A 21490-nucleotide genomic window follows, 5' to 3' on the forward strand; every position below is an offset into this window, starting at 1 on the left:
TTTTGTTCATTTTTTTTTGTAATTATGAGATGTTGATTAACCATTTTTATTGTTGAGGGTGTTAATCATGGATATTATCATCTTCATTATTTTAATTTTAGAGAAATATATGAAACAGTTTCATTAAAATTTCATTAAATATTATATGAAACAATTTTATAACCATATATGAAACAAATTCATCAAAAAAAGATATTATATGAAACAATTTCACAAGATTAAACAATTTCATGAAAAAATTTCATAAGATTAAACAATGAAATCGACGTATGAGGGTGGTTTTCATTTGATCGCTCATCTCTCTCTCTCTCTCTCTCTCTCTCTATATATATATATATATATACACACACACACACATATAGGCACTCACACACAGAGAGATGGAGGATCAAACGAGAACGGTACTTATTTAAAAGCACACGAAAACGGGCGAATTACATTTGATTTTACACTAGTAACATCACATACAAAATCACATGTGATTTAAGCGACCTTGTCTGGCAACCTGAAGACGCAGCCACAAGTCGCCCAGACACTTTTTTTTACCACACAAGTCGCCCAGACACTTTTTTTTACTACTAATGTAAAATCACATGTGATTTTGCACGTGATTTGTCCGTTTCCATGTTCTTTTAAATAGGTATCGTTCTCGTTTGATTTCGTACATCTATATATATATATATATACACACACACACACTAGTGGTATACCCGCGCTGCACAATTCTGAAACATTAGTTTATACTTGAATTATAAGTTTGTGTGGTTATTTTGCAAGTCAACTATATAAAGTTGAAGGTTAATACGGTGTATTAACAAGATTGAATGGAAAAATAATTGCACACATATTGGATTTCTAAACCCATATATTTCTAAACCCATATACTCAGAACTCATTGCAAAAAATTAGAAATTTAAATTTAGTTGAAGTTTGAGAAAACCTCCAAAAGCTGAGACCATGAAACATTTTTGGGAAGATGTTTTACCAGGTCTAAAGCTAAAAAGAGGAGGAAATAGAGATGGAAGGAAAAAAGCAAAACTAAGACTTTCGGTTTGGGTGATATTGATGGTGTTGTATTAGAAACTTGTACATCATGCTTTACGAGTTGTAATTAAGAGATTTTTGAAATTCTTGCATAAAATGGTTGTACTTTGTGCTTAAATACTTGTACTTAAGACTTTGGTTTAAATACTTACTAATGTAGTATAGATATATAATGCCAGACTAGGACTAGAATAATTTTCTTGTTTGGTCTTGTGACCTTTTTCAGATCCTTTTCTTCTTTTATGGAAATTGTATATGTATATATTATATAGTAGCTAGCAGGAAACAGCCACCGTGTCGGAGGACCGAGCAGGGCATAGTTAAACCGTTTGACAAAAACGCTGCAGGCGCGATGCAGAGGATCTACGATCATAGAAAATGGCTTAACGAACCGTTCCGTTCGTCACACACTGGCCCCGTTCGCTAGAGTTGCTAGTGGGTCCGAGTGAAAGAGTCAAAAATCAAATGGGAACCAATTGAGAACCATGATCTATGTCTTATTTCACATCATAAAACAACGCATGTGAAAATACAATTATTTCATAATACTAGTATTTTTATCTCTGCATTTCACATTTAGTATTTCACAATAATACTAAATATAAAACAAAAATACAATTATTTCATAATATTAGTATTTTTATCTCTGCATTTCACATTTAGTATTTCAGAATAATACTAAGGCCCTGTTTGTTTTTCAAAAAAAAGCACTTAATTGCCTCTTATGTCTGAATCGGTCAGACATTGAGGTATTAAGTGCGTTTGTTTTTTTTTAAATTAAGTGCTTAAAACATCTGAATAGGTCTGATTTATTCAGAGGTAAACTAAAGTCTGAAAACCTCTTAATCACCTTCGCCTACTGCATACGCTCCCTTAGAAGAACCGGTTCCAGATTTGGCTTTCAAATCCTTTTGTTTATGAACCTCAGCGCGTGGACTTGTATCCGATTTCAAATTTGATTTCGATTTCGATTCCAAACCTTTTCTCTCGCATCGATTTCCATCGGATTGCTCTTCTGGACTGTCGGTAGAAGGAGGCAATTCCAAACCTTTTTTTCCATTTGGTATTCGTTCAAAATCAGCGACCTGGATTTCGACGGAGGGAAACGAGAAGCGGCGGGGGAGGCGGTGGTGGTAGGGAGGGATTTAAGCTTTCGGAGAGAGAGAGAGAGAAATAGAGAGATAGAGAGAAAGGGCTTCTAGTGGGTATATGATTATTTCCTTTACAAATTRTTGAGTTAAAAAATATTATTGAAATCATGAAATTGTATGTAAAACTTGCAAATTGAGTTTGTCATTAAACTAAAAAGCCTTGAACAAAATTCCAAATTAAGTTTCACAAGAAAAAAAAAAGATCATTTTTCAGATTTCAGACGTAAAAACAAACAGTCTGACTGATTCAGATTTCAGACTTCAGCACCACCTCTTAAAATTCAGAAGTGAATTCAGACTTCAGACTTCAGCACCTCTTAAAAAACAAACGCCACCTAAATATAAGACAACATATGATCACGGTTATCAACATAAAAGGTATGTTAACACCATTTAGAATGTACGACTACACGTCCTAAAAGAAGGTACCCACATTCTTTTATACAAAACAAAGACTCGATTCCATGTGTTATATAACATAAATGTAATGTATTCAAATCAAATCCTATATCAACTTACCCAAATTGTACCATAAAAAGGGTACAATTTTTCATCCAAAAGTTTTCAACCAGAATTCCGATTACGACAAATGTCCATTCAATATGTATTCAGTTCCCAACCTCGAAACCAAAGTGAAGTAATTCACGAACTGTTTTGGTTTTCGTCCAATCCTTGCCGCTCCTCCTCGTTACACTGTGCATCGGCTTGAACTGTGGGCGTATCTTGTGGCAATGGTTGTGTAACCGAGCTCGCTTGTGGCTCGGAGATTAAGCTTGTAAGACCTTTCTGCTTCATATATGTCTCCAATGGCTGATTTGCTGCTTGAAGAAGACTCATCATGCTTACATGGTTTTTTGCGTGATTATCTTGTAAACGGCGAGGATGGATGTTTAGGTCTAATTGTCCCTTGCCCGATGATCTCAACTCTGCAAAACCGGTTTCCATTTCTGTCTCCAATTTAAGCTGGTTTTTCTCCGCAATTTCCGCTTCACGTTCTGATTGGCGTTGTTGTTTGCGCAACATTAAGGTTTTGAAGCGGCGTTTGACTGTCATGCAGACATTGCAGGTGCAATTGGGCTTGTGTTTGCCTTTGCCGCTAGGAGGTTGACTGCAGACTATGCAGGAGCAACCAGGGCGGTGCCTTGGGTGTTTGGTGGTGGCGGCAATGGATGGCTCGGTTAGATTGTGTCCGGTTACTCCCTGCGCTTGGTCTGGCCTCCGCAACCTCTGAAATTCTAACCAACAAAATCACCCGAAGGTAAGTAAACCAAAGGAAAACTAACGATAGAAATTTGTTTTTAGCTAAAAAGGTACCCCCTCCATCGCAACAAGTGTCCATATTTCTATTTTAACTTAGTCCCATAACAAGTATCCACTTTCAAAAGGAAGTATTACTTTTCCAACCCTTAATTATGAAATAGAATTCATTAATTCCTCTATCATTAAGGGTAATAAAGATTATTTTAGACATTTGACGGAACACTTCACTAAAACTATCTACCCAAATTTTTTTGCAATTTTTGTACGACGGAGACAATACAAACAACGAAAACATCGTACCTTTAGCCAGCCCAAGAAGGTACTCAAGCTCTCTAGGGCTTAATTCATCTGGTGCAAGACAGACCGACCTACGGATACCAATTTATCAGCGGCTATATAATCAAAATTTGCTACATAACCCAAATATCGTATGGGGTCAGGTACAAATGACAACCGTAAATATTTTGAGAACATGGTAACAAACCATATATGTGTTACTGATAATGAATGAAAAATATTCATATTGAAAATGCATTATATTCATGAGAAAAATACGTGATATGGGGGCAGGTACAAATGACAACCGTAAATATTTTGAGAACATGGTAACAAACTATATATGTGTTATTGATAATGAATGAAAAATATTCATACTGAAAATGCATTATATTCATGAGAAAAATACGTTATATTCATGAAAAACATGCATCCTATCACGAACAATGAAAATGCATGATATTCATGACTATTTAAAGCTTATACAAGAAATCGTTGGTTCCTAGGTAATCAATATATTGACGAAGGATCATATGAGAATAGGGGTTAAGGTGAGAAGTGTAAAAAGGGATTTGGACCCTTGATCACTTTTAATTAGTGTTGATCTAATGATTCAGATGAAGTCCCAAAATAACCCATGAATTAGCTTAGAAGGGTATTTTCAATTGATTTCAATTAGGATTCATCCGCGGGTGGAGATCCCTTCTTACCCTTCTCATGATAACTACTATTCTTATCAGAAACCAACTCTCAATATATTTATGGTTCTCATTTGAACTTTCCCCATATTGTAAATTTGTTCAATTCTATGCAATAACGTACTAAAACTCTGTTTATCATGAGAATAATCCCAATACCCTCTAGGATTTACCTGCTCTGATCCCAGACATTTTCTTGACATGTCCATTTAGCAGGGAGAAGAAAATTAACAGGTAACCTTCGCCATTTTGAACAGTTATTGCATTGAGCCCACTGTTCTTGCTCCCTGAAACATCAATCTTGCCATACTAAGTAAACAATTGATTACAATCACATATAAAACGAGAAAAACAGTTATTCTTCGTGAATGGTGGATATAACTCCATGTTTGGTATCAAAATGTATAAAACAGCTTGGTCACAAGTGTTGGGAGCATATTTTACTCTTATTTGGTTGCATAGCATTCATGCATTTCCATCCATTTAGTATATTTTTGCATGTTTCTCTTTTAACCATCGCTCTTGGTCATGTTCGGGATGGTTTCATGTTTTCTATGAGAATTTTGTAGGTAATTAATGGTGAATGGAGTTTGGGACAACTTACAAGGTTGATACCAAACGACCATCTCAAAGCGTCTCTAGAGAAGTTCTACACTATCAAGACAAATGGAGCTTTATGATGCAATACGACTACGGTTGTTTTGTTTCTCACAAAAGGACAAGGCAAAAGAAAGGTTAAAGACTAATGATACCAACTTCTTCATCATTTGGGATGACTTGTCTCGAGCCTTCCTAGACAAGTTCTTCTTCCCACTAGGAAAAACTGTAAATCTTCGCAATGAAATTACTTCATCTTCTCGGTATTATGATAAGGCGTCATTCTATGAACGTGAGAGATATAAGGACCTCCATTGTCATTGCCCACACCACGGAGTAACAGAATGGTTGCTCATTCAAACCAGGGGCAGACCCACGTAGAAGGATATGGTGGCACAGGCCAAGACTTCATGGTTCTGTCATAAGGTAAAAAGTTACGTTTTTGAAACTGAAATGTTAGCACAGGATTTTAATGGTGGAGATGGTAAACGCTCCTACCATTATACAAAAGGCCCCCACTGATGTCAAATTTGTTAGTTTTTAGCTCAAATTTTGGTGTTTTTTATATACCTCTTGTGTTTCTAATAATATGTAGACAGGACGCAAATTCTATGCAGGGAAAAGAACCTACCAACAGATCTATACTAATATTGTCAATTTTTTCTTCGGATATTTTCTTATAGTCAAAGTGTACCACCACTTGAAAAAAAAATTAGGTCCGCCTCTGATTCAAACCTTCTACAATGATTTGAAGCAATAGATCAAGATATCCTTTGATGCTCCCGTGGGAAGGATAATCGTGAAGAAAACACCGGAAATTTGAAAAGTCATTTTTTGATATGATTGCAAATAATTATCATTCGTCAAATGAGCGGTTAATGCCAAAGAGAGATGGGAAATTGGAAGTGAATGGCTTAGACAATGTTGGCTACTAAATTTGACTCACGATCAAGTCAAATTCTAAATTGAGATCAAGTCCACGCAATTTGATTTCATCGGTTTCTCTTCACATAACACCTCTCAGCTATCTAAGGAATAAGGAAAAAGCTTGAGGATAGAAGAAATAAAAAGAAAAGATAGGAACATAGTCTGATAACTTGACCTTTATAAATCCTTCAATATCAAAAGATTTTCCACATTGGCAGGGGATTATCTAAAACCAGAAGTTAGTTGATCAGAATAAGCACAAAGATAGGAGTGGAGTACCTCAGATATGAAACATACTTGACCAAGACAAGAGGGCTGCAAGATTCAAAGTGTCAATCATGACAAAGAATGGATGACCTTTCATGAAGTCATGCCAGATAACTTCCTTGACTAGGCACATAGCATGGAGAGTTTCTTTATTTCATACGAGCTAACTAAAGAAAATGACTATGCAGAAGCAAGAAGTAGAAGGCGAGGCAAATTTTGTTGATACCAGTTTGAAAATACAATTGGCTGAACCTTGGAAGAAGGGAACATATGGGAATACCTATACTTAAAAAACAGGTTGTTTATTCGACCGAGTCAAAGCAACTTTGTTGGAGAGTTGAGTGTTTTTGCTCCTTGTCTATGCATGGATACTTAACTAGGGTTATATTCTTATTTATGTATGTTTTTTATACATAGTGCAACTTGAAGAAGGGCTTCTATGGCTATGGTTACTTTGAATTTGAATATCACTGACATCACTAGCTTAGTTTGAATATCCTAGATATACCTAAGACCATCAGCCACCAACCAGAGTCACTCTTGCAGTTAAAAAAGGGCTTCTATGGCTATGGTTACTTTTCGACACAATTGTAGTTGGTAAATAAACAAAGACACAGAGATCAGAGAAAAAATAATTTGTGTATGGCCCTTTCCCATTTGTTGTTGGGACCAAGTCAAAGGTCAATATATGAAAACCATTCAGACACAAGTGAAGTGTACCAAATAAGTAGGTCTCTTACAGAGATGGGCATTAACAAGTAAGCCATGATTTTTGCATGGAGGTCATAAAGAAGTTGTGCTTGAAAGCAAGGTTTTGAAAGATGAAAATACGAGGCAAGGTGTACACCTCAACAATAAATCTTTTTTTTTTCCATAAAATGCTTATAAAATTCATAACAAACAACTTAGGTTCATAACAGATTACTAAACCATTAATTTGAGCAATAGCTCAGGGATGACTTTGGTAATATACTCTAAATTGGGGGCAACCCTGCTATAAATTTCCAATCTTATCGCCTACTTCTCGACCACCTGTAGTTGGATGAGAGTGCAGAATCGACCACCACCCTCTCCTTCTCCCTTTTGTCTCCTACACCAATCAGATACTCCTTCTCAGCACCATTATCACCCTCATGGTGAGAGTCGTGAGGGAGGCGAATACAAAGATGCATGACTCATGAGGGGCAGGGCCGTCTCAAGGTTAAAATAGGCCTAAGGTGAAAAAGTTAATAGGCATAAATCTTTTTTTAAATTTAGTGAAATTCAACTTTTCTTGCTCTTTGAGAGGCAAATTGTTTACTTAGATCTTTATATTCAAATCATTTAATTAACTAGTTCTTGATAGATCATATAGCTAATAGCTAATCCATTTAATCTTTCTTGTGAGATTGTTGATCTTAAAAGAATTTTATTAATTTAATTTACATGATTCATATTTTTACTTGATTTAGAATTTTCAATAAACATATTTAAGGATAATAAATTTTGTGTTCAAGGATCATATTTAGTTTAGAACAAAATAAAACAACATATACACACAACAATAATAATATAAAAACTATTAAATAAATATGTGAAACATATGTAATTCAACAACTATAACATTGATAATAAGAAAGAAGATAAAACCTGAAGAATATAATAAATTTTTTGGAAAAAAAGATATGTCGAGTAATTCTCTAAGTTTTTCCAACATTTTTCTTTGAGTTTTCTTGACAAATATAGGGAATAGATGAGAAGAATGCACAAACTATAATAAAGTGGAAATTGAGGTGCTTATTAGTAATTAATATTTGTAGAACTCAAGAAAATAGAAATAATACTACGTAACTAACTACTTGATTTTGTTTGAAGAAATAATTTAATACATCATCTTAATTACAATTAGTATAATAATTACATCATTAAAGATGGGCCTTCACCATTAATGGGGCCTTAGGCAATTGCCGTAGTTGCCTAAGGCTTGAGCCAGTCATGGTGAGGGGGAGGGGAGATGAGAGAATCATGGGTGAGGGAGGAGAGGACAGAACCCTTGGTGACATCAAAGGAAACCCTTAGTGATACAATGTCTTCCTCCATTTGGTTTTATCCTTGGTCATGTTTGAGCTTTATTCTAGAAGGGGTAATAAAAAATCAAGAAGGAAAACCAGCTTCACTTCACTGGATCAACATAAGAGCTATGCAAGTCCCACCCAATTGATCCTAAGTGGAAGAATCTAGATCAACAATTATTGTTTGGTAGTAGTTTTATTACTATTGATATACTTGTTATTGGTTAAGTTAATAGAATAATTAGTATATGGAAATGAATGCATCCCTAACAGTGTTCCAGAAATCCCCGCTGTTAAAGCAGTTGGCGGCTGCCTAGACATTAAGCTTGTAGGAGTTTCCTGCAGTGCTTCATTAGTCATTGAATTGAGAAGATCCCAATTTGTTTAGTTGTGCTTGTTAACCAAATTTTCTCAACTTGTGCTCATTAATCAAGTATTCTCAACTTAGAGGGAATCTTATCAATTCTTTTCTGGGTAAAGTGCATCAATACCAAACCAAACAAAACAAAACAAAACAAACCCAGTGAATCCCGCATCGAGTTGGGCTCGGGGAGGGTATCAATAAACCAAACCACCGCAAACAAACCCAATATATCCCACCAGGAGGTAGGGTCTGGGAGGGCTAAGAAAATGAGCAGACATAACCCCTGTGTCAAAAGAAAGATAGGTTGTTTCCAAGAAAACCCAATGCTTGCGGAAACGGTTTACAAAAGGAAATATAAAGCACGACATGTGGAGGGTATCAATGAAACTACTAACTAGTAATCTAGAAACAAAGTGAAAAGGTAACAGATCCTTACCCAGATAAGCGAGCAGTGAATATGCTAACCTTGCCAAAAACAGGAGGTTCCTACAAAAGAGAGAACATAAAGTAATCTCAGCTAAAGTAGTAAGTCAGGATTGCCAGTGCTTGAGCAAAATGCCTGCTCGTGACAGTAACTTGCAAGATTACCACTCTGCCTAAAGTAAATAAGAATTTTATTTCTCATATGTTACATAGACAACAAGGAAGCCACAGAGCTTTTGAAGTAGCCTTAAGCCTTAACTAAAAAGGAGGCTGTAACCATATACGTGTTTTTTATTATTACAGCGTTAACTGGATTCTGCTTCTTGCAGATCCAGGGAACATCTATAATGTTGTAATTGCAGCTGGGTCTCTACTTATTATAAGTGATAACTACATAATGTGGTTCTTTGAATAAAACTACTTCGCTGATTTTCACATTCTGGTTTTGTTCTTTCCACTGTTAGTTCCTTTGGGTTTTGGGTTAGGGGTGAAGCCAGAAAAAAGAGAATTACAGGCATACATAGCCATTGATAGGAGAATGGCATCACAGAAAATAAATCCACAAGCCGTCAAGCCTGTTACTCCAATTTCTGGTACCAAAATGTTAATTCATGGGCCAAAACTATGAGCACTGTTAAGGTTACTCTGTGACACTAGATCTGCACTCCAAGTTTAGTTAGCAGGCAGATGGTGAAGTTCTGTGATGCATATGATACGGAAAATGAGGATCACTTACTTCGTATTCTTCAAATTCATGGTCCTCAATGGTGATGGTACTTGGCTTCAGAGCAGTGGGTGGGCTCAGCATATCCTGCAATTCTTCCCATGTGTATTTCAGCTCTAGAGCATCTTGACTTTCAATAAGCAACCTTTTACTTTTCGAATTAATATTTCGACTTCTCTTTTTGTCTGGTTGAAATGAATCAACACTTGATTTGCTTCCAAGCTTTTCGTTTGCATGCCTGCTGGCATCTCCAATAGGCGAGTTCGTATTAGTTGACAATGCATTTAGATGGGAATCTGTGTTTCTCTTCAGAGACTGGAGAAGGCCAGAGTAATCACTCATATGAGAAAGATTCCCAATAGTGTTAACACCAGATAAGGAGGGTTCACTTGGAAAGACACCACTATGTATTGCAGCTATACGAGAATCCTGTTCAGTTGATGTTTGTATATCAATACTATATTATTCAAGTTCGCTTGCGTGAAATGGCAATGACAATCTCTTATCCAAACAAGTTGGGTTAGCCTTGACTTATAATACATTAACATGAGTATGTATCAGAAGCGATCCATGATCTACAACATATTTAAATCAAAAGCAATCCATGATCTACAACATATTTAATATACTATATGAAAGTGAGTTACCTGCATAGAAGCACTGATTGGGGCTTTCCGGAAGCCCATAAGAAGCTTTCCTTCCGGTTCCATACGGCTGAATGTCACTGGAGAAAGGAAATAAAGGATGAGTAAGTAACCAAAATATTAAATGAATAACTACAAGGTTATATGAGTTTACCAGAGAGAAACCCAAGATTTGACCAGGACAATTGAGAAGAAATATAAAATCAGAGAAGCACACATTAGGTAGATGGTGAAAGTAGCCATGATAGGAAATCAAATAGCGCATATCGTTTTGAGGTGATTTGTTTCACAGTTGGCACTGTGTGAAATTACATAGAGGATTAATAATATTGTTTAAACAAGGCAATCTAGTTGTATGGGCAAACCAAAACTAGTAGTACAACATAAGGTGAATGCTTTAGGTATAACAAAATATATCTATGAAAGGAATGAGAAGATGAAATGGAGCCGGTAGATTACCCCTAGTAATGGGATACGTAAGTCGACTTAAGAATAGTAAAAAGTACAAGACAAGTAATGTTAATCTATGCCAAATTTATGATCAGAAGAACTACTAGAAGATTCATATTTACCAGCATCATTAATAGAAATATCACAATCAGCTTTCTATATCAAACTCACAGAAATATTGGTAAGCAAAACACGGAACAATGGTTTCACAACAAGGAGATTCGGGTGTTGGATGAATACCAGTATCCCCGGCCTTCAACTGCATTGACTGTATGCATGGAGTAACACCCTCTAGAACATACATCCGGCTGTTGTTATTAGGCCAAAACCTGAACTGAAACAGCCACTCTTTTCCTTTCACATCTTGAATTCTGAGTGGAAGCCCTTCAGGTTGAGATATAGGTGGAAAATATGCCTGTAAAGTAGTTGAACATTACTCATAGGACAGACAAAGGCTTTCCTCCTGGATAAGCAACTCAATTTCAAACAAGCTGACGATGTAAACTTACTTCAGCACATGCTTTCGGGAGAACCAAACGACCAATTCGACCAGCATCACTGGCACTCAGAACCTTCTCAAACAGTGGAACAACGGTGGCATTTGAACTTAGAAATCAAGATTAAGGAAATGATTACATTGTGAAGTATAGAGTAACACCCTGATTTACACCACCGTCCTGACAAAAAGAGAACTTTCGATTTTGGAAATTCCAACCTTCTACTTCTAATTTGAAATTGACATAGATGTTAAGCTAGTTAGTTTCATTGTATTATCTTTGACATGTTATTCTATTAATGTAGTAACCATCTTTGCAACCCAAAACAATTCTTTATCAATTTTTAACGTTAATAAATTAACTAACTTGACATGCAAATCCAATTCTAGACTTCGTTTTCAGGTTGGTGGGAATGCCAAGAGAATTAAGGAAAACATCGTTGAACATGGATACTCTCCAGATATCTGCTGCAACTCTTGTTCTGTAATCCTGGGCCAATAACGAGGAAGCAGCTGATTTTTTATCCGCCCCTCAACAGGTGGCCGAGCAACACGTATCTGTGAATTCATACTAGCATTTCCATCATATCCTTGGGCAAGGATGGATTTGGGCACTTTGGGCAAAACATGGCGAGACCAAGGCCCGTGCTGAAAAGAAGAATATGATTTGTTCAATTCCCTTTCTTCAACAGCCATACTGGGAAGAAAAACTGGGTTTCGTGAAGAAGCCAAGCCAATAGTTAAGTCTGTTTGGACAAGTGATCCATATGCATCTTTAACCCCCGTACTTTCTTTATATTTGATAACTTTGGTTCCATGAGCAGATTCAGAAGTTCCATTGAAAGTTGAAATTGATGGTGACATGGTTTGCATTTCTCCTTTAGGAGGCAAACTTTCTTCTTGTTTCATTTGAGACGTAGATGCATCATCGTTATCAGATGGAAGAAAGTATTTTTGGCCATCATCACCAGTGCCATCACCACATTGTTTCAACATTTTAATAGAGGAGGATCGCATTTCTCCAACACTATTTTCCACTGAAACACCACATTCTTCGGGCTTATCCTCACTTGTGCTCTGCATGTAATACAATAAACATCAATAATTGAAACTTAAAGTATATATTAGCCAATCTTGTTGTAAGAATTTGTAATATTCGACACAAAATGATGATTGGGTAAATATTTTAACCTCCTAACATACGAAAGACGTATATTGGGGAAATGAACATTAGCTTTACAGTCAGAGCAGTACCTGCCAGAATGAAATGAATTATCTACAAGACAAAAGCAATTGCGATATGGTAGAAACATGGTTAAAAGTTGATGCAAAAGGCCGGCACCAAATAATATATTCGGATGTAGCAAGTAAAACTATTTGGTAAGGGAGTACTACCCTAGTTACATATGACCCCTTTTTGGAGGAAATTTCAGTATAGAGGTTACTGGTAAGTTATGGCCTATGAAGCACCTATACTTGAATTGTACCGCCACATCTCCACAGGGTGCAAACCAGCAAGTTGTGGCCTATGAAGCACCTATACTTGAGTTAGACCACCATCACTGCACTGGGAGCGAATTGGGTGCAGCTGGATATGCACTGTATGAGCACCCTTCTACCGAAAGCGAAAAAGAAAGCATCTTAGCTGAAGTGATGTGTCCGCAGTGCGGTTTTGGTGCAAGTGAGATATGATCTGGCTTCATTTTTCAATTTTTGTTGTTTTAAATTACAGCTATGTCCAAAATGCATCTGAACACTTGAAAGACTTGAAATCTACATATCTATACATATTATACATAGAGAAAGAGGAGGGTTTCTAGAGAAAACCCTAAAAAATACGGGAACCCCACATTAACCGTTAGATTAATTGATCCAAGAGGGATGTGATTAAAGGGGTGGTTTCAACTTTATTTTTAAATTAAAAAGCCTCCCGACCCCCAATTTTTAATCGGAAAAAGAAGAAATATAATAAAATTTTGGAGCAAAACAAACTACACAAAAAAAAGTTATCATTTTATTCTCTTTAATTTGACATTTATACTGATTTTTTATATTTCATTCGTGGTTGCCCGGTTTTGAACCCAACCCTATATGTACATGTACATGCATGTAAACTAAACCAAACCAAATCAAACAAACCAAGTAGATTCCATCCGGGAGTCGGGAAGATGTATACAAACCTATCCGCTAACTCAAGAGATAGAGAGATTGTTTACGAGAAGACCACACCTTGCGAAATAGATATGGGACGCTTAGCTAAAACCACATGTATGCAAAAAAAAAATTAACGCAAATTTAGAAAAGATTGCAAAGAGCGTGGAACAATAAAGGAAGTTGAAAGTGAAAAGAAAATAAACAAAAGAGAAAAACGAGAAGATGGGTCGAACAACAAGGATGATAGAGACAGCTAAACCGGCAAGACCTAGCTAAAAGCACACAGGATACTCCAAAGATTACCCCCTCTATCTATCCTACGGCATTAGATGTAGGTATGTAAAAACAATAAAAGTACATGAGAAGAAGATGATCGTCTCTCTTTCTTGTTACTTTCTTCAAGGGAGTAGAATACAATTTAACTAGAAAAGCTAATTAGGAAAGACAATCCTAAAAATCTCTGGTAATTAGGGGTTGACAAAAAAAATCTTTCCCTTGATTATAGGATATCGACTTCCCAAACTTGATACATATTTCTGGATATCCGATCAATTCAAACTGGGTCGTGAGCAATGTTGATGGTTGTTTTGTTATCACATTAAAGCTTGGAGGACTGATTTGTTGTTTGAGATCCATTAGAACTCTTTTTAGCTGAAGAACTTCAATATACCCTGATCCATTGATTTGAATTTAGCCTCAGGGTTGCTTCTTGCAACTATACTTTGCTTCTTATTTCTCCAAGTAACCAAGTTATCCCAAAAAAACATGCAATACCCTAAAGTTAACCTTCTATTAGTAATCATAAATCCCCAATTTGTATATGTATACACGTCAACCCTTCTTTTCTCATTTTTCTTGAAGAAAAGCCCTTTTCGTAGTGTTTACATAAAGAAGGATCTATATACAGCTATTAGTGTTCTTCTCTTCGGGAACGCGTAAATTGGCTTGCTTCTGGTACTGACGTATATCCACAAGAATTCCCAAGAGTTCCATCTTTTGTTTCCCCAAGCTTAGCATTAGCCTCTACTGGTGTATCGACGGTTTGCAACCAGCCATTCCAATTTTCTTCAAGAGATCGATAATATATTCTCATTGTGAGATCACAATATCCTTCTTTGATCCTGCCACTTCCAACCAAAGAAAATACCATGTAGACGACCAAAATAGAGATCTTGTCTTTGAAGGATCTCTCTGTATAGAGAGTATGGTCAGATAGTCCTTGGTTATACCGCTGGCTCTAAAAGTTTGTGAACCTTTCAAACCAGGCTCTCGGGAATTATTTAAGTCCATGCAGAGACTTTTTAGCTTACACTTTCCCTCCAAACATTTCAATAAAAGTAGGTGGTGGCTCCATATTTACTTCTTCCTCTGAGCGTTCAATTGGAAAAACATTTTGGACTAATGGCGAGTCAAGATTGGCTGCAATAGACGAGAGTACCCAAACTACACTCAATTTTGGCACTGGTGAAAAGTCTCCAAGTAGTCCACCCAATAAGTTTGAGTAAACCCTTTGGCTACTACGTGAGCCGTGTATCATTCCAAGGTCCAATCTGAGTTGTACTTCTGTGTAAATACCCATTTGCAACCAACAACTTCTTCCATCTAACAATTCCATTTTCTCCCAAGTAGATAAATGTGTAAATATCCATTTGCAACCACTCGAGACTTGTTAGATAAAGGTATAATATGAATGTGAAATATTTTTGTAAGATACATATGACTAGGGATATTTTGTACAAGATATACTACCTTTCTAATGGCAACCAGGAGATCAAGATGGTTAGATGGATATGACTCGAATTACCTGGAGAAATATTTTGAGGATTTTTTAGAAGTTATCATGAACCTCATGATTTGATCTACAGTCAGATTCTTGGTGATGTTGGATGGTCTTCCTCCTTTTTTATGCTAGATGTTCCCTTGAATATACAAGACCTTTATATAATTTCGCATCATCCTCCGTGGTTTCAGCCTTTTCATTTTGAGACGACATTACAGGTTGTTTATTGATGCAATCAATATTTTCATAATTTGTTTCCACTGATTTAGATTGTCATTTTCTTTAACATAACCATCATTATGGACAAATGGTAAATCAGAACCATCTATAATATCAACTTCACTGGCATTGTTAATTCAAGTTTTTACAATATTTCTATGCTTGCTGCATGTGTGTTTGTAGGGTATGGCCTCACAGTAGAGTGTGATCATCAAAAACTTGAAAGACTACTTTTCTACGAATTTAAATAAATTAACGGTGTTTCTTAGTTAAGTTAGTTTGTCTATTTTATCTATTATAATACATGCATTAGCATTGGCTACTTTCCAGACAATTAAACTATGAAAAATTTATTTAATTTTCTGGATCCAGATTTCTCAACTTGTGAAGACTAAAGCCAATTGGTAAACTTGGACGAATTTATAGGAGTTAATAAAATAATATCTTTTAGTTGAGTCCCATGATACGAGAAAGTTGAACTTTTTTGGTTGATCTTGGTTCAAAGAATGGCATGTTTCTTCCAAATAGAGATAAGAGTAGATGTAACTTGATCTTACAGGTTCGCGTCTCAAACTATTTGAGCAGCTGGCACAACTTACACCACCATCCTCAAGTAGTTCGATGAAAGCACTAGAAGCAATGCATCCACAATGGAGTCGCTGTATTAGCAGAACATATTAGACAAACGAGAACACAGCATTTCCCAAATGCATACAGAACAGGGATGTGACTTAAATAATTATGTAGATGCTTACCTTGCCACATGAAGTGCACTCCCTCCAACCAGTGTCCACAAGGTGGAACAGTTCACAGAATGCTAGTTTTTCGTAGGCAATACTGGAACAATACAGAACTACAAATGTTAAGAAAGTTATTTAAAATCACCTACAAAAAATATATGCAAGCTAGAAAGTTATCTGTCAAGAAAAAAGTTACGGGACTTATGTTGCTGTTCTTTTTGGGTTTATACAATAAAAGCAATTCCGTCTCATAATAGCTTTGTTCAAATCTAGTTCCCCTCCTTGGGTAGGCTATTTACAGAGAGGGAACCCACTACAATTACCCAATTACCAAGATTGGATTAGTTAAGTAGCAATATAGATATGAGTGTGTACAGCCTAATTTAGTATTTGATTATACAAACAGTACATGTTCTTTGAGTACCTTCAAATTTTAATTTTCAATATGCATATCTACAAAATAAAAGAAGTCCAGTTCAAAAGGGTTACCAAGTAGTTTACTCCACCTTGTATGAAATTTTCTGTAATTCATAGCAAACTTATTGCTTGGGTTACAAATATCCCCAAACATGAGGTGGATGGAGTCATTTATGAGAGTATTAATGGAGGCATCATATGTATTGCTTAAGCCAACTTGCATGAGACTCATTACAATTGTTCATGCACGGGCAATGTTGCTCCATTGCGAGAGTGGTAGAAAAAGGAAGACCAAGATTTTTCCTTCAGCACCAAGATTGGGTGATTTGATTTCTATGGCGAATGTTCATTTGAAAAAATATGGAAATGTACAGTTCCCTACTAAGAAAATATAATATGTATATTTGTCAACCGATTCTCATATATCTATCAAAATAACATGCTCTCACCTCTCTATTGCTCTCTCATACCACGTATTGCAACACTTCCTCCCCTTTCCACATCATACAGTCCTGCCTATGCTTGTATTCCATTACATGCGTATATTAGTGTCATTAGTAATGTTTCGCTAACGACGCTCTGTACTTCCCAGATACGCTAGAGAACGATGCATCAAGGTTCCTGATGGTTCATTCTGCATGTGAGATGTTGAATGTATTAAGGATTACAACTTGAGCACCACATGACTCTTTCAATTCCCTTGCATTGAAGTTCTCCACCTCTTTTCCATCTTACAGGTTTTCCACACAAGTAGTGTTGTCAGTTGCGTCTCATATGCTTTCTGCTGATTATATGTAACAGCCATAACGTTTACTATGTCTCTATAGAGAAAGCCGGCTATTACAATAATGCATAGCATGCCTGGAGTTTGCTACATTGATTTGAGTCTTACTGGTTTGACTGATGATTAGTTGCTTAGAATCTTCCACAACGTATAAACAACCAACAGAACCCATATATTATCAAGTAAAACCTTGTGCATAAACATTTTCAGTTGCATTCTTAAATATTGACTTGATTAAAAAATATGGAATCTCCCTAAAAGGCTCAGATCATGAAGTCATTGTCCTTCTAATCAACAAACTATAGGCATATTGGTCTCACCAGAAGCCTCTCCATCTCATCTATGATTACATGGTTGTCCTCTATTTTCCCCCTCCATTGGCAAAGCCTGAGGAACCAAGAGGACTCAGGAACAAGTTGGAACCTCAACCCTCACATACCAGCAAGTCTTGCTATATAACTAATTACTATATATCCTCCAAACTCACTCAAGAGAATGCCACTCCCTGCCCTCCAGACTTACTGTAGCATTGCACGTCTCGTAATAATATAACTTAATGTCATACCTAGCCCTAAAGATAGAACATCCACTGAAAATTGAAAATGCAGTTTTTTGATTGTGTGGCAAACGCTCTCCTTTTTGAAAGGTATGCAGTTTCATATTACAAAGATAAAAGTCAACTATCTCAATCCTCACCCATTCCATTTTTCAAAATGTGCACCCAGGAACAAAGCTTAATTTGTCAAATTTCACCATATAAATGAATAGGTGATCATCTCAAGAAAATTAAGGAGAAAGTGAAAAGTTGACATGTGAATATGTAATGTGAGTTTTGATGAGGATGAGAAAGATAGAAAGAACATTCTCAAGGCTTACAGGAGAGTATACCTAAAACAATTTATGACAGACTACCCCACCCACTCCAGTTGTTGGTTCATGTCCCAGAACAAGGACCAACTCGGTGATGGTAAAAAAAACTGGACATACGGCAACAATTAGCAAGATTTATATTGGCAAAATGCAAATCTTCAACATATGCTGAGACGCCTAAAATGCCTATGATGTATTTCCAAATATCTCCAGATTAGAGAAGGTAATCAAATAGAATTGAAGTATGGGTGGGGGATTAAATTAAAGTGTATACTTTTGAAAAAAGTAAATAAAAGATTGGAGAAATTATTTTGAGGAATATGAAATGCAGTACTGTGAACTATTGTATCTAACAAAAGATCGCGCCTCTGAAACAGTGTCCTCTCTATGTACCAAAACACATTTTATGCAAATTCACCTCTCACAATTATATATGTATGCTTATCTTCTTTTTTTTTTTTTTTTGATTAACCTGGATATCCAACCCGCTATGCGAGCCGACTAATCCCAGGGCGACCACCTGCTTTGCAGATAGCCCGGAGTCACCGCATTTGAACCTCCGTGGCCACAAGGGGATTTTTATTCCTCTTTGGATTTGAACCTGGGACCTCCTGGTACTTTTGACCTTTGGAGCCAAGCTCAAACCAATCAGGCACCACCCTTGTGGTTTGTATGCTTATCTTTGCAAACTTCTAGAAAGGGGACTCAAGTTTGGAACAGAAGTAGTTATAGAGGATGGTTATATGTTGCAGATCAACTTCAATTAAATTTGTTTTAAGAAGACAAATTTCTTAGTCAAAAACAGGCAGGTTGCAGCAAAATGAAAACCCAACCCCACCCCACCTGACCCCATCCCTTCCCCCCTAGTCTTCTTTTATTTGGTAACGGGCCCAATGCATAACATCTATCAAATTTGTTCATAGGATTCGACAACCGACTTAAAAAGGCATAGATAAAGAGTAGACAAAGACGATAACTATACCAAAAATAATTAACTGGATGCTCACATGCCGAGGGGAAACGCTCTTGATTGGGATGGATGGAAGATTATACATTAAGTTTATTCACTATCCTAAAAATGAAACCTCACCTAATATTCCAATAACATATTCATCGAAGAAGTCACAGTTTGGTAAATTCAAAAGGTAAAGGAAATTATGCTACAATGGAACAGTTTGAAATAAAATTAAGACAAAAAGGTAAAAAGAGAAAAAATTGATATCAAGTGAAACCCAGTTGTGAATAGTATTATTTGGAACAAAATGATGATTCCACCTTCAGATTAAAGTACATAAATGTTAAATTGCAAACCGAAGAGATCTGGGATTACCCGCATTTATTACAAAGTTTTGCAAAATCACCAGATCGCAAAGCCCAACCTTTTTTATAATCACCAGCCGCCGCTAAGGAAGCTCCGCATAATTCATTCATGCATATTCTAGACTCCATCCGCAAACATCAGTTCGACAAAACCCTAATCCCAATTAATTCAAATCCAATTTAACAGGAGAAACTAAATACCACCGAAAATTCGCTAATTAACCTACTAAAATACTCGAATTGCAAAAATTAAACTAATTGCCAGAAGTAATTTGCCCAGACCACTGTATTCATAATAACGAGATGCAGTGAGTTAAAAAGAATCTTACTTTATCAGAGTGGTGTTTGGGTATTTGTCTCGTGAAGTCAAAGGAAACGATTGAATTGTTGTTTCTTCTTTGACCTTTGATCCTTGCTGAATGTATATCGCCGGAAATGAAGGTTGCCGGCGGTTGGAAGTTTCATGAAAAATGGAGAAAGTGCATGCTTAAGAGAGAGAGAGAGAGAGAGAGAGAGAGTTGCATGCACGACGCTTTACGGCACAGCAAACCAACTCTTTTAGTCGGCTTCAAACATGTAGTCAAGATGTACAGGGTCCTCTGCCCACCACTTCAACCAATTTATATTATTATAAAATTAATTAATTTTACTTAAAATTTAAAAATAGAATGACACACAGTGAGCATTACAAAGACCTAGAATCTTAATAAAAAAGAAGCATAATAAGGATCAATAATTTTACCATATAACTGTAACTGAGCTTACCCAAACGCTTGCCCGATAAATATTTATCTGTACTGAGTAAGATTGTTGTCCATCAAAACAGTATCATTTGCAACAATTTATCCAGTAAATACTTACCGCATAAGAGTCATCACCTTAACTTACCGAGTAAGACTTTTCATTCTTATCATCTCTCTTATCATGTAAGATTATTAGTATTTGCCATGTTCATCCGATAAGGTAAATGCTTATCAAATAAGCATTTTAAAAAACGTCCCTTTAGTCTCTTACTAGGTAGATACTTATCGGTAAAAGGCACTTACCAGCGATTCATTTTGATGGCTGAGAATATTACCCGATAAGGTAAGTGAGGATGGCGCTCTTGCGGTCAGGCCGGCCCTGGCCACGTGCAGCCCGTGCGGCCGCACAACGCATCAAAGCCTAAAGGGGCATTAAATTGTCATTTATTACTAGTTTTGAGTTTAATAATTTGAGAATTAGACAACCGAACTTTAACTATAAAAACAGGCCCAAAGCCTAGTAGTGATGAATACTGAATGTACATCGTTGGAAAAAGTTGGAAAGTTGGAAAAGTTTTTGTTTGTATAAAGTTGTTTGTATGAATAAAGTTGTCTGTATGAATTAATCTGTTTGTATAAGTTGGAAAAGTTTTTGTTTGGGAGAGTTTTTTCGCAGATGTAAGAAGCGTTTTTTTAGTTGGAAGAGATATGTTTGGAAAAAAAAATTGGCATTCTATATAAAGCTCCCCCTAGAAGCTTACTGGATAAGTCACTTTTTATATCATTAAGCCACTGCGAAACAGTCATGCATAGTTGAGTGAATAAGCTGTTAGTTTCATTAAACTTATTAAGTTGCTAACAGATAAGCGCTTAGTCTTTAGTCGTTAGATCTGTAACTTTTAAGTTTTACTTTTTTGCTTAATATGACAACAATTTGGATATAATTTACTATTTTAGTTAAAAATTAATTATAGTTTTTCTTGTCTTTTAAGTTTCATATATTGATCCAGGATTTATCATTTTATATTTTGTATTCGGAATTTTGGTTTTTATGTCCCCTCCATCGTATTTTTCTAATTATAATTAATAAA

The 21490-nt window shown here is 36.2% G+C and overlaps 1 protein-coding gene across 6 annotated transcripts; it reads right to left on the bottom strand.

Moving 5' to 3' along the window:
- Positions 1-2561: 2561 nt before the first annotated feature.
- Positions 2562-20062, bottom strand: LOC112517964 (B3 domain-containing protein Os07g0679700-like). 6 transcript variants are annotated; one of them, XM_025125422.1, is made up of 13 exons: positions 19986-20062; positions 19667-19810; positions 16281-16362; positions 16083-16184; positions 11827-12449; positions 11386-11482; positions 11117-11291; positions 10430-10506; positions 9795-9869; positions 9072-9121; positions 4603-4716; positions 3756-3823; positions 2562-3430 (listed from the first exon to the last, which is right to left on the bottom strand). In XM_025125422.1, exons 2-13 carry the CDS (start codon positions 19783-19785, stop codon positions 2838-2840), a joined length of 2175 nt encoding a protein of 724 aa, XP_024981190.1. In that variant the 5' UTR covers positions 19786-19810; positions 19986-20062; the 3' UTR covers positions 2562-2837. The 6 variants fall into 6 exon arrangements, with proteins under 6 accessions (XP_024981190.1, XP_024981188.1, XP_024981193.1 ...); XM_025125420.1 differs by having other exon boundaries at positions 9795-10211; XM_025125425.1 differs by adding an exon at positions 12564-12626 and having other exon boundaries at positions 9795-10211; positions 16083-16362; positions 19986-20049.
- Positions 20063-21490: the final 1428 nt, after the last annotated feature.

The sequence above is a fragment of the Cynara cardunculus genome, assembly GCF_001531365.2.
Source record: "Cynara cardunculus var. scolymus isolate 2C chromosome LG 9, CcrdV1, whole genome shotgun sequence".
In the NCBI taxonomy this organism is placed as follows: Eukaryota; Viridiplantae; Streptophyta; class Magnoliopsida; order Asterales; family Asteraceae; genus Cynara; species Cynara cardunculus.